Here is a 13424-nt window from a genome sequence, read left to right on the forward strand (position 1 = left end):
TAGCAAAGTAAATGCTGCATTATTATACAGAGGCTTAGATATGGCTGCTGTAAATGCCCATCAGTGTAATTTATGCCAATCTTTTTAAAGTTTTTTTTTTTTTTTACATCCCCTTAAAGATAAATTATCTCCATATGGATTCATTCTTCTCTCATAATCTGTAATGTTGTATCTCAAGTGTGGGTTTCAGTGAGGTGATAAATAGTTCTATATTACTGTCTCAGCGACATTGCTACAACCCTGCAACGAATCTGCATCTATTAATCCTACTTCCTTTATCGACACAATAACCAAGGCCTTCCGAGATTAGGAAGAAAATCAAATTTCAAAGTCAAAACCAGAGTCCAAATTTCTTAAAAGATGTTTCTTGTTCAATTCTTTTGTAGAAACATTGGTCACCATTTAACATACAGTGGCAACAAAATGCACCCAACTTACATGCATCAAGAAGTCAATAAATCATAATACATGGACAACATGAATTTTAAACAGACAGTACTAAAAAGTAGCTCATGTTGCATTTATCCACAGTTATGGTGCTCCCAATAAGGAAATAACTAATATGAGAAATAAGAATTCCAGTTTCAACCTGAAATAAGGTTCTTTGTAACAAGTAACATAAAATAATGGTTACATAAAGTAATTATCACAAAGAGAACCATTTCTCAGAAATCACTTTGTGCAGAACACAAAGATCTTGGAAAAATGTGTATTTCGGTTAAGGACAAAAGGGTGCCATTTTTTGAAAAGTAATTAATTACCTGAATGATGCAAATTTTTATTGTGTCCATAAATTAAAATGTCTTTCAATATGAAGATTTTATGTTACATATTGTGACACCTTAAGTAACTTTGCAGATGTTTAGCTAAACTGAAAGATTCTGTAGGACTGGGTTATTGTCAACAGGAAGAAAATCACACAACAGTAATCAAAAGCCCTTTCTAAACTCACAGGCAGTTTCTGGATATGGGATTTAATTAATAAAGAAAAATTTAAGCACCACAATAATATGCTTTTTTAGAAAACAGAAAGGACTGGCAATATACAAGTTAGGGACAAAAGCACATAAATATTTACCAAAAAAAATTGTTTTTGGTGTGTGTATGGTACTATGTGAAAGATACAAACCACAATTCTGTTTAAGATATCAAGTTCTATTCTAATTTGATCAAAAGAGACTGTCATACTATTTGTACACAATAAGAATGGTATATGTTTATCTTTTCATTGTTTGATTTATGTTTTTCCTTCTAAAATCTATGATTAAAGGATAACACTAAATTATTTTGAAGTGCACCGAAGCGAAATTATGGTAAATTGCCTTGTGGGGGAAAATCAGTTCCTTTGTAAAAAAGAGTTCAAAGTACGTATTTGCAAATAAACTTTTAAAATAAGTTATAGCTGTAAATACAGCCATCTTATAAGTTTCCCTTCTTTTGCATCTATTTACCAACTTTAATAATTTCAGCGGCCCAAATAGTAATTTTAATTTCAGTTTTTCTCCTCCATGATGTGTTTTCTTTAGGCATGTGTAACAGGCAACATGCTAACAAACTTTAAGGGTTCATAAAATTAAAACTTATGATTCCTACACGGTTATACTTAAGTCAGATATACAAGATTGGAATAAATAACTTCAACCTAGAATCTGATTTAAATACCACAAAAGAAGAAAAAAAGACCAAAAAGAAAAAAAAAAAGATTTCAACTCATGTAACTTTTGACTATTAGACTATATGTAGCAAAGAGCGAAATATAAAATATTTTTGCCTGGCCAGTGTAGCGCACTGGTTGAGCATCGACCTGTAAAGCAGGAGGTCATGGTTTGATTCCCAGGCACAGCACATGCCTCGGGTTTCGGCTTGATCCCCAGTAGGGGGGCATTCAGGAGGCAGCAATCAAAGATTATCTCTCAATATTGATGTTTCTATCTCTCTCTCTCCCCTTTCCCTTCCTCTCTGAAATAAATGTAAAAATATACATATACATTTATATGTGTATATATATATAATATTTTTCACCTCAAAAAAAGTTATCTAGAAGTAAAATTCATTAAACAAGATATAACATCAGGATTATGAATAGGAAGTACTCAGACTCATTTAATTCAGATGAAAAGACATTGTGGAGGGAACAAATCTTTCCTGTACAATATAATTTGTATCTCATTAACCTTACAAACATCCTTTCCACTTCACCATTTTTACCACAAACCTTCTGGACAGTTCCCATTTTCTATTTCTCTGAAAAATTTTGTTTAGCCTCTTAATTTTCAAGTGTCATGTCAAACCCCTTAGTTCACTCTAATTCCATGATCACCATTGAAAAGAACCCACAATAATAATTCTCTTCCTCTCATGAGTCAAAAACCACCATGTAATGATGCAAAATTGAGAAATTAAAAGTAAAACAATCCATTCAAAATAATATACTTAAGATATATGGTTTTATGTAGTACGAAGACCACATAATTGCTCATTCTGATTGACCTCTGGCACTTGAGACAAGAAATTAGAATGGATAACAGAAACTTAAAACACTTAAAGTCTGCATCTGTTTTGAATAAATGTGGGACTAAATAAAAGTGACTGAAATTATATGATTATGAATGTTTACTGTGAAACAGTACAAAATTGATGTTGCCAGAAAGCGAGTAAAAAATCTTCAACTGACAATAAACATCTTATGTAATTTGGAAAAATCTTAAGGTTGAATTGTAACTATAGGGAACACAATAACAGAAAATGTTTTCATGCAAATACACGTTACATAACAAATAAACCCCAAGTCAGGACAATACATCAATGACTGATAAATGATATTTGGATATATAAAGAAAGAGAGGGAAAAGATAAAATGTTGACTGCTGTTGATGAAAAAGCATTTCAACAATTTACACGAAATGATACTAAACAGTTTTTTTTTTAAAAAGATGTCCTAAGAAAACCAAGCCACAATAAGTTAGTGTTTTCCATAATACATGCTGAATTATTTGATCCCATATCTATACACTGTTACTGTCTTAATTCCTAAATGTTGTGACAGCATATTTAATCATTGAGGTACATTAGTTTACATCTTTTTATAGGTACTCTACGAGGGTTAATTTTTCTTTTCCAGTTTTTCATCTTCTTCACCTACTCCCAAGAAAATCAAAGGAAACATTCCTAGAATGCAGCCAATAGTCACCCCAACAGCTTTGCCCTAAGGAAACAAAACAAAACATTTTTGAAAGTTATTTTATCGCTGTAAGAGGAAGCCTGGCTTAAGTATCTATGATAAACAATTACTATGTACTATAAAATTCAACTGTGACTGCATGTCTGTTGATCATAATAACTTAAATATAAAAATAGGCTACAAAAATATTCTAGAACAAATGATATTTAAAGTTCAAAGCAACCAGGAAATTTTTCTTTTATGAAATTGACATAAAAATAACATCAAAGAAATATTCAAGTAGAATATTCATTAAATATTGTACATATATTTTAATGTCAGAAGATAAGAAAAATCCTCACCTAGATTCTTATTTTGACCTTATATAATGTTTGTATTTATTTATATATATTTACAGAGACTATATTAGATTCCTGACTTCCCCATATACATGAAATGACCATTGCTAACAGACTCCACTTCCCACCCAAAATGTTAGAATGCCTGTTACTGTCATCCATGAAAACCAAGGTTTTCCCTGCCCTCACTTTAGTCAGTGAATTCCAACACAATTTTCTCAATGGGGCATAAAGTCAATAGGGAAGAGAAGGAGGAAAGAGGATTAACCCAATATATATATATATATATTTCAAGGCCTGGATCAGGGAGCCAGAAAAGGAAGGCTATCCCATTTCAACCGAGGACATTTTTTCTCTCCCATTAATTTTTAGAGAGAATGGGAGAAAGTGTGAGAGACACACAAAGAGAAATTTTGATGCAAGAGAGAAACCCATTGGTTGCCTCCCGCACGGGGATCGAGCCTGCAACCAAGGTACTTGCCCTTGACCCGAATCAAACCTGTGACCCTTCAGTCCACAGGTCAATGCTATAACCACAGAGCCAAACCAGCTAGAGCCAACCAGCTAGGGCCATATTTTTCCATCATAAGAATAGTCACTTATATATATTACTAGAGGCCCGGTGCATGGATTTGTGCACCGGTGGGGTCCCTCGGCCTGGCCTGTGGGGATCAGACCAAAACCAGATCTCTGACATCCCCCGAGGGGTCCCAGATTGCAAGAGGGCACAGGCCAGGCTGAGGGACCCCACTGGTACACAATTGGGCCGCAGAGGGACCGTGGGAGGGCTCCAGGACGTGTCCAGCCTGTCTCGCTCAGTCCCAATTGGCCAGACCCCAGCAGCAAGCTAACCTACCGGTCAGAGCATCTGCCTCCTGGTGGTCAGTGCATGTCATAGTGACTGGTCAAATGGTCAAACAAATGGTCGGACATTTAGCATATTAGGCTTTTATTATATAGGATTATCGTGTCTTATAATATTAGGCCCTATAGTTAATTATACTGGAGCTAACTGAGGACTTGAGTATATCTGTAATGTTATGCAAGAAAATATTTTCAGAGTTTCAAACAACCAAATTACAAATGAGGCTTTAAAATACAATGTATGTCAGTTAGAAACTACAGGTGTACTGGCATATATTCTATTATAGGTAAATTTCAGAGTTAGCATATGTTATAACTAGATAGCTGATCACTAACTTCAACTACTACAGGCTGTTTATAACCAAATGTTATGTTACAGAATAGAAGATTTAACCCTAAGACGTAGCAAGCAGAGTCAACAACTAAGGAACAGAATCCATATGCTTATAAAGGGTTTTATCAATAAACATGCATACAAGTATATATATGACAGTTTAATATTTGACATGCTTTTTTTTATAGAAGGGGGGAAATGGGCCTGCTCATACATACTGTAGAAAGAAAACAGAATTATCAATTATGTCAGAAGAGAAGGCCCCAGGAAATAATCTTATCTTGATCCCAACTGTTAGGTTAAAATGTTAAGCCAGATTCCTAGAATGTTAGAATATTCTTACTCCTCAACCACTCTGGCTGATTGATATTAGCTAACCAATCCACTTCAATCGATCTACAAATTACAGGATGCGGACACACATACACACATAATTTTTTATGCAGCGACAGGTCTAAGGTAGAGCCTGCGAATTTGCGTATCTAATCAGTTCCCAGTAATGTCGATCCAGCTGGTCCTGCCATCCCACTTAGAGAACCACTGCCCTGTGCAACCCCCTTCTCACCTGGCTTTCACCATCGCCGACCTTTTCAGTGTGGCCTGCCATCTGTCTCCCTTCTAGCACTCCCACCCTCTTTTACTCTGCTTAGCTTTCTTTTTCTCTTTAATTTCCCATAACACTGTGAACTTCTAATATTCTAAATATTTTACTTATCAGGTTTTTAAATTGTTTCTCTCTCCTCACGCTGCTAGAACATAAGATCCACCAGAAAAAAAATTTAATCTTGTTTTGTTAACCAATATATTCCAAGCTCCTAGGTCTGTGCCCTGCATATAATAGGTAAACAATAAATATTTGTTGAATTAATGGGTGAATGATTACACCCACCATCTCTAATTTAAACCTCTCCAACTCTTGACCTTTAACCCAAATGCGTACTCGGTATCACCACTTGAGTGTTCTACTAACATCTCAAATTCAACGTGTCCAAAATAGAACTCATTCTCTTCCCTTACAAAAGTTATTCTTCCTCCTCCTCTTAACTGGTGACATTGTGATCCATCCAGTTTCCTTCCTATTTAAAATAGCACTCCATCACCTACGTATGAGGTTCAAGCTCCTTGGCACAGTTTATACATCGACAGAAAAATGCCTTTCCTGTCTGATCCATTCTTACGTCTCCAATGTTGTTTTCCATTATTGCTTCGATGTACAACTACTACATAGCATATCCCAGCAATTACTAAGCTCTTGTATTTTTTTTAACACACCCTGTTTTTATCATGCTTTTCTACTTGCTAGTCAATATACTTGGAATTCTCCTGTTCACTTAGTAAATGTCTCACCAATAATTTTTAAAAATCAGCTTAGATCTAATAATCACCAAGAAATCTCCCCATGAAAAGAAACTTTTCCCCACAAAGTATTAATTCTTGTACTTGTGTTATTGCTATATCTAGTTTATAATTCCATTACTGCATATGTCACACTAAATTAGAATTTGTTTAAATGTCTGGTTCTCTACCTAAACAATCCTCAAGGGAACTATCTTCATTTTATGTCTAGCACATAACTGATACCTTAAGATTAACTGAATCATATGAAGAATTTTTTTAAATGAAGTACACCTACAAAATATGAAGTCAATAAAAGAATTATTCTTCCTGTGAAAACTGCCACGCCTTGGACAATTTGTGTTAAAAACTCCACTCAAATCAATTTTAGTCTCAAATTTCTCCAGGGACTGAACTTGCTCTGGCTCCCCAAATTCATCTTCATAAGCCATGTAACGCACTTACCAAATGTGTACTAACTCGCGTTTGCCACATGTCAACCTGCTTTGGTGTGAGATCAGGGATTGACAGGCCTAACCTGGCAGCCAAAGCTTCGACATAGCCTGCAAGTCTTTAAAAAAACACACGAGGACAGAATATAAGTTGTTAAAGTCCTCAGATGGTAAAAAACAAATTAACACTAAGAGAAACAAGATAGTTTTTTACCTATAATTAATTGGCACTCTAGAAATGGTGTAAACATTTTTGTGTATAAATGTTTATTATGTATAAATGTATACAGTTTAAAACTATTTTCATATTACTATATTTAATACATAGGTAAATTAATTGACTTAGCGAACTTATTCTCTACCATTACTTTTAAAAGACTATTTCAAGGTATAGAAAATTTTTTACAACAATTTCAATTTATGCACTTATTCTACATTCCAAGTAAAGCACTTTAACATATGATATAAATTAATAACTGTCATCAAAAAGCAAAAATTTCCAAATTTATCAGATAGATATAATAAGAAAAACAGCCTAGAATTTTCATAACAATGTCAAGTATTTATCAATTCTAATTTACCTTCACTTATTGGATACTATCTTACTTTATGAACTGTAAGGAAAAAAATGCCAATTAAACTATGCATACCACTGATTATGAGATGGATCCTAATGTCAGATATGTTAAATCTAAAAAAACTGTGCATCTAAGAATGGATAAAATGTGGTGTTTGTTATTTAATGATATTTTTTAAAAGGCAAAGAAGAAATAGTTCTTAAATATAAAGTCTCCCAACAAAATCTTTATCCCTAAAAAAAAATAATTGTTTTATGATGCAATCTAAAACGAAACAGCCTTACAATCTATTAGATCATTTAGTTCTATTAACTATAGAAAGCTATCACAGCAGCTATAATACCATTACTAACCTTAGTATTGGAAACTGGGAAATGTAATGTTTGAAGGATGATATCATTATGGATTTATGCCAGAAATTCTAGGAATGTAAAATTTTTGCCTTGGCCCCAAAGCAAAGAAACTCTGTTGTTAACCGTAGCTTTGGCCCCAACTCCAGTGCAAAAGTCTAACATGTAGGGTCAGACCCATTATAAAGCTGCCTTTGCCTAGGCTATAGGGCTAAGTAGACTTCTATTAGCCCCAAATCCAAATTCCAAAACTTACCACTCCAATGAACCAAGGAAGGAAGAGACAAAACCAAAGCCTGAGTAGAAGAGTATGTTTATCGCTATAATTAATGCCATCTTAGTCTAATTTATACTCCCCAAGCTTCCCCAAGCTCAGGAAGCAGCCCAGCCCATTTGCCACTTGGAAGTGAGAGTGTAAAAGTAGAAAGAGAGAAAACTGGTCTTTTCTAAGTAGACATCCTCAGTTTGTTTCATCATTCCTGCCACAGGGAGTAAAGAAAGCAAACACGTGGATGCTTTGGCCATTATTCCTTTGGAAAGTTCCTCTCTCTAGAAAAAACATGCCCAGTCAGTAGCCTCACCTTTGAGCCACATCTCTTATTTGGGGGCTTAGTGGGAGGAGGCTGGGGTGGAATAATGATAGGGGTTCTTTTAATCCTGTCTCAGCCTTAGCAATGTCTATAAAACACATATAAATAACTAACTCTGCTTACATTATGATAGCTTTAGGAAAATTTTTGTATATGTCAGAATTTCTTGAGAAGATTATTAAACACAAATGTCAAGGCCCCATCCCAAGAAACACTCATTAAGTATGACTGGGGTGTGACCCAGGCATCAATAGTGGATGCGCACCCAAGATTTAGTACTACTGATTTAGAAATTTTAAAATTTAGCTCTAAAACACAAACACAAATAAATGTCTTTTTTTTTTTTTTAATTTTAGCCTTCTCAATTACAGGATAATGGAGAAGAGAAAGAGAGCAACTAAGTAAAGACATGCACAAATGAATAAATATATGGACCTACCCAAGACCAGCTAAATCTGACACAAGATTTCCCAAAGCAGCAGCTAAAAAAGTGGAAAATTGACATGTAAATTGTCACATGGAAGTCATAAAAAGCATTATAATACATCACTAATTAATAAAGCACTGGTCTGGAAGCGTTACCACATTTCTCAAACTGAAACAACTATATCCAAAGTAACTCGTTGCATAGCTCTGAATTTCAAGATTTCATAATCGAGCACAATTCTCCTGAGATTATAGTATTCTACCTTCATCAAGGAGCAAGGTTTTTTTCTATTGTGGCAGCCAGTTTCCATTTTGGATTCAATATTAAAACACGTTGCAATATTTTGTAATTGTTATAACTTTCAGATAATATTTGATAAAGGGAGTTTGAATATTTGGGGAAAAGTAAAGCCATATGTACAACTCTGAAATTCCAGAAAATCAAGGAGAAGAAATGTCTCTTACATTAATTCATCTACTTATGTGCTCCATACAACACACAGAACACAGAACTATCCCAGATTTCATCATCATGAAGAATAGAGTGTTAATTGTGGGAAAAGCAGAAGATAGAACCAAATTAAATTTTCCATCTTGTATTTCCTTCTTTGATTTTTCTACCCAACTTGAAAATAAGTAATTTAATAGAGAAAAGGGGTAGAAAGGTTCCAGGGTGACCAGTAATTAAAAGAGAAACTTTTTATTAACATAGTCAATGTAGTAGATTATTGTTACCCGTTAACTAACATACTGTACCTAAAATTTCTCAGAAAAAAATAGTATTATGTACACAAAATTAAGAATTAAAGGAATAGGATTTAGGAGATAAACTAGTAGACATTTCAATGAGTAAATGCATTCAAATAAATTATCCCCTTCTATACTTAACCTACTGAAATGTTTTTTAAATATACAGATAATAGAATATTATTATTATTAAATACCTGCCATAGTTGAAATTCCCAAAATAATTCCAATAGACATCTCAATATGGGTTCCCTGAAAAATGATTACAAAAAAATTAATCTTAAAATATTAAAGCTCTAGTTACTATAAAAGAATAGCGAAGCATTAATAAAAACAGATAAAATAGTCAAACATGTTATTGCAGCAAAATTATAAAAATACACAGAAATATGCATATATAATGCAGTAATTCACTGAATTACTAAGGATATGCAATATGCAGAAATAATATCAATATTTCTTCATTAAACTAGGTTTTCAGAAAAATAAAAAATACCAACACAGATACAATACAATTCATTATTAAGAATCTAAGATTTATATTTTCTTATCACAGAGAAAGGTGCTTTAAAAGCTCTTTGAGCACAAAGTCAACAAACTCACCTAAATTTTAAATTCTGAATGCTACATCTATACTATTGTTATTTATCCTATAAAATATTAAAAAGCCAGACTAAACCAGTTTCTAAGAACCCAAAATATCATAAACTTCAAAAATTACCCTTATAACACTTAGTTCTTTAGCCATTAAGTACTGGGACTATCTGATTCATTTATAAGTAACAACAACATTTGATACAATAGAGCTAAAGCAAAAATGAGGCTCTATTGTATTTCCACCGCATTTATTTATTGAGAGAGTTTAAGACTTTCTACACATCTCTCTCACTCCTCTGAAGAAAAGAGGATTTCACATTTTTATTTCCCCTTTAAAGAGAAGGAACTGAAGAAGATGAAGCTGTGCTAATGGGTATTAAATTAGGAATCCACACGCTGTGATGCTAGCTCAGTTCCAGTCCTTGGGCAATGCTGCCATAAATGCACATCCTTTTCAAAAGCCTCTTGAATACTAATGCTTGAACATTAAAAAAATCTCCACGACGTTTGTGGAGAAAAAAGAGATGTCCCATCTGGTATGTAGAGATATTGCACTAATCAATTATTTCTAAAACTGAAGAGAAGCTGAGTTAAGTTGTCCTCAATTTTCTTTCCCCGAGCCTTTTGGTCCCACCTCTTTAATATAAATTCTTATAGACCAGTGGTCGGCAAACTCATTAGTCAACAGAGCCAAATATCAACAGTACGACGATTGAAATTTCTTTTGAGAGCCACATTTTTTAAACTTAAACTTCTTCTAACGCCACTTCTTCAAAATAGACTCGCCCAGGCCGTGGTATATTGTGGAAGAGCCACACTCAAGGGGACCAAAGAGCCGCATGTGGCTTGCGAGACGCAGTTTGCCGACCACGGTTATAGACTATGGCCCAAACAGCTAAAAAGTCTCCCAGGCACTTAAAATTACAAGGTTGTAAAGGTATCCAAAGAAAGAGATTTCCGAAGAAGGAAAAAAAAAAAAAGGACAGGCACAAAGAAAAAGGATGTGTATTTTTATATAAGGATGCAAACAGCAACAACACTGGGGCTTTAATATACAAGAGAAGCCCCTGACAGTTTCGGAGTATGGAAAATAAATACAGCATCGTTAACAGCAATGACCCAAGAAGAATCTGTTTGCAAGACATGTATTTAACAAGTATTTAAGTGTTTAATCATTTGATTAAATTAAGGAACCTGAAGGTCCTTCTAACAGCATAAAAAGCCTCATATAAAGTCAGTCAGTTTGAAGGCAATAGACCATCTATGCCTTCACTTTTTTTCCATAGTTACATCAAATTTCATGTTAACAGGTGAGTTTGGAAATCATAAACAAATTTAATACTAGTTGTCTTAAAGGTTATACTTGGTTCACCACCTGAATATAATTAATCTACTCTAGAATTCTAATAAATGTTATACTAGTTAAATTGCCAGAAAAATAATCCCCAAACCCACTAGGTTATAAAAGCAATCCCAATAACATAAAAATAGAATACAGGGCTATAAAACCAAAACCTTAGTATGATTAGCAGTCAACAATAAAGGTCAAATCTATTACAAGCAGTTATATATGAAGTTATATAATTTTTATTAATACAACTAGGGCAGCAGCAGCCCAGAGAGTACACCTAGAGGAATCAAATGTCTATGGCATGATAGAAAAGCAGAATCAAAGATCTGCTCAACTTAATATCTTACAACAGACACAGCTGTCCCACAGTGTTAGGAGGCAATCAGTGTTTTTTTAAAAAAGGTAAAAAAAATTCTTATGGAGGTAGGGTGGGAGCCAGGTGGAGGGGGACAGTGAGGAAAAAGGGGGGATATCTGTAGTTACTCTCAACAATGAAAATACATTAAAAAAGTTCTTATGATAATAATGACCACCGTTTCCCTTTGCACAGATTCTATAGTTACATTACTTATGTATTTTAATCTCAGCAGTGTATTACAAAGCCTCTTTGGAAAACTTCACTGTCCCTGAAGTAGTTTGCAATTATCACAGGAAACTAATTTTTGCCGTACCTATTACTCTCAATCAGGTATTGAAGCCAGTGATTTAAATATTTATTTTAGTATTATACAAGTGATAACCTGGTGATTAAGTCCCTGAAAGTGGATTTCAATGTAAACTAGAAAAACAAACAATACTAAATTACTGAGCCATCTGGGGCCTGCAAAAATAGGTCACTCTCACTTATACTACTAATGAGATGCAGGCCTGAGTCACACTAAAGAGTGAACATTAGTACAGTAATTTGACTCTAGAATGTGGGTGTTTTGTTTTGTTGGTAGCTCTATTTAAACACAGATATATGTTACTTTAGATATTTATATCAAAGAAATAATAAGACCTATGGTGAAGGTCTTATTCAGGATCTAAAAAGCTACCCAGTTTTCCTATTCTGATCATCTCAAAAATCTCCTTAGCCCCTTTATGCAAAATATATCATCTCAACACTTCCCTGTAGTGAGGTTAGTCTTTCAGCATTTGAATATCTAAAGTCTGCCTACTGAGGTGAAAAAATTTATTATTAAGATGGCAGTAGGGGGCCTAGTAGCTGTTAATAAAAAGAATCTAAAAGATTGAGTCATGTAAAATTGAAAGAAATATTTGCCACAGAGACTTTAATTCAGACAATCTATTCAAGAAACACATTAACTATCTATGTATATAAAAGCCTAATATGCAGCCGAAACCGGTTTGGCTCAGTGGATAGAGCATCGGCCTGCGGACTGAAAGGTCCCGGGTTCGATTCCAGTCAAGGGCATGTACCTTGGTTGCGGGCACATCCCCAGTGGGGGGTGTGCAAGAGGCAGCTGATCGATGTTTCTCTCTCATCAATGTTTCTAACTCTCTATCCCTCTCTCTTCCTCTCTGTGAAAAATCAATAAAATATATTTAAAAATAATAATAAAAAAAAAATAAAAGCCTAATATGCAAATTGTCCCCTCAGGAGTTCAACCGGGAGACCGGGAGTTCAATCGCTTGCTATGACGTGCGCTGACCACCAGGGGGCGTTGCAGAGCGAAGGGAGGTCCTGGTCGGCAGCCAGAAGGCCCCAATGGGCCCTGATTGTGGGCCAGGCCTAGGGACCCTACCCATGCACGAATTTCGTGCACCGGGCCTCTAGTAGCTTATAAATTCATCAAAACAAGGTTTTCATTACAATTATATTTGACTTACATTAACTATTTAAATAATCTAACCAACTCGGATTTTAGTAATTTCAGAAAAGACAGTGTAGTTCTAAATGGCTGAGTGTCTCACATTCATAGATATATAAATTGGCCAATTTGATTCTTATGTACATATTAGGAAAATGTTGAAATCAGTAAAAAACTAGCATTTTGAAATTATATTTTAGAATCTTTTGCCAGAATACTCTGGCAAAATACTCGAAGGAATTATCCAATGGGTGTTATCACCTTCAAGTTGTGTGCATGTTAGAGTATCTTCTGTGACTATTTACGAAGCAGGATACCTTCTGCTGTGTGAACCAGGGCAATGGCTAGACTTTTTGGATATCTCATTTCCATGAATCTGGACATAAAATGAGACTATATAGCAAAAGAAAAAAAATTCTTGAATGAACCAGTTTTAGATATTCTCTAAGCAAATTTTGTAATCTACA

The 13424-nt window shown here is 34.4% G+C and overlaps 1 protein-coding gene across 1 annotated transcript in view; it reads right to left on the minus strand.

Moving 5' to 3' along the window:
• Positions 1–953: 953 nt before the first annotated feature.
• The window catches only part of TMEM65 (transmembrane protein 65), a 38557-nt gene continuing 26086 nt past the window's right edge, over positions 954–13424 (minus strand). Inside the window, exons 4-7 of the mRNA XM_008143285.3 lie at positions 9393–9447; positions 8462–8504; positions 6518–6623; positions 954–3205 (exon numbers count right to left, since the gene is read on the minus strand). Coding sequence (XP_008141507.1) covers positions 3104–3205; positions 6518–6623; positions 8462–8504; positions 9393–9447 — 306 coding nt within the window. The 3' untranslated portion in view covers positions 954–3103. The remainder of the gene's footprint in view (positions 3206–6517; positions 6624–8461; positions 8505–9392; positions 9448–13424) is intronic.

This window comes from Eptesicus fuscus, chromosome 19, assembly GCF_027574615.1.
Source record: "Eptesicus fuscus isolate TK198812 chromosome 19, DD_ASM_mEF_20220401, whole genome shotgun sequence".
In the NCBI taxonomy this organism is placed as follows: Eukaryota; Metazoa; Chordata; class Mammalia; order Chiroptera; family Vespertilionidae; genus Eptesicus; species Eptesicus fuscus.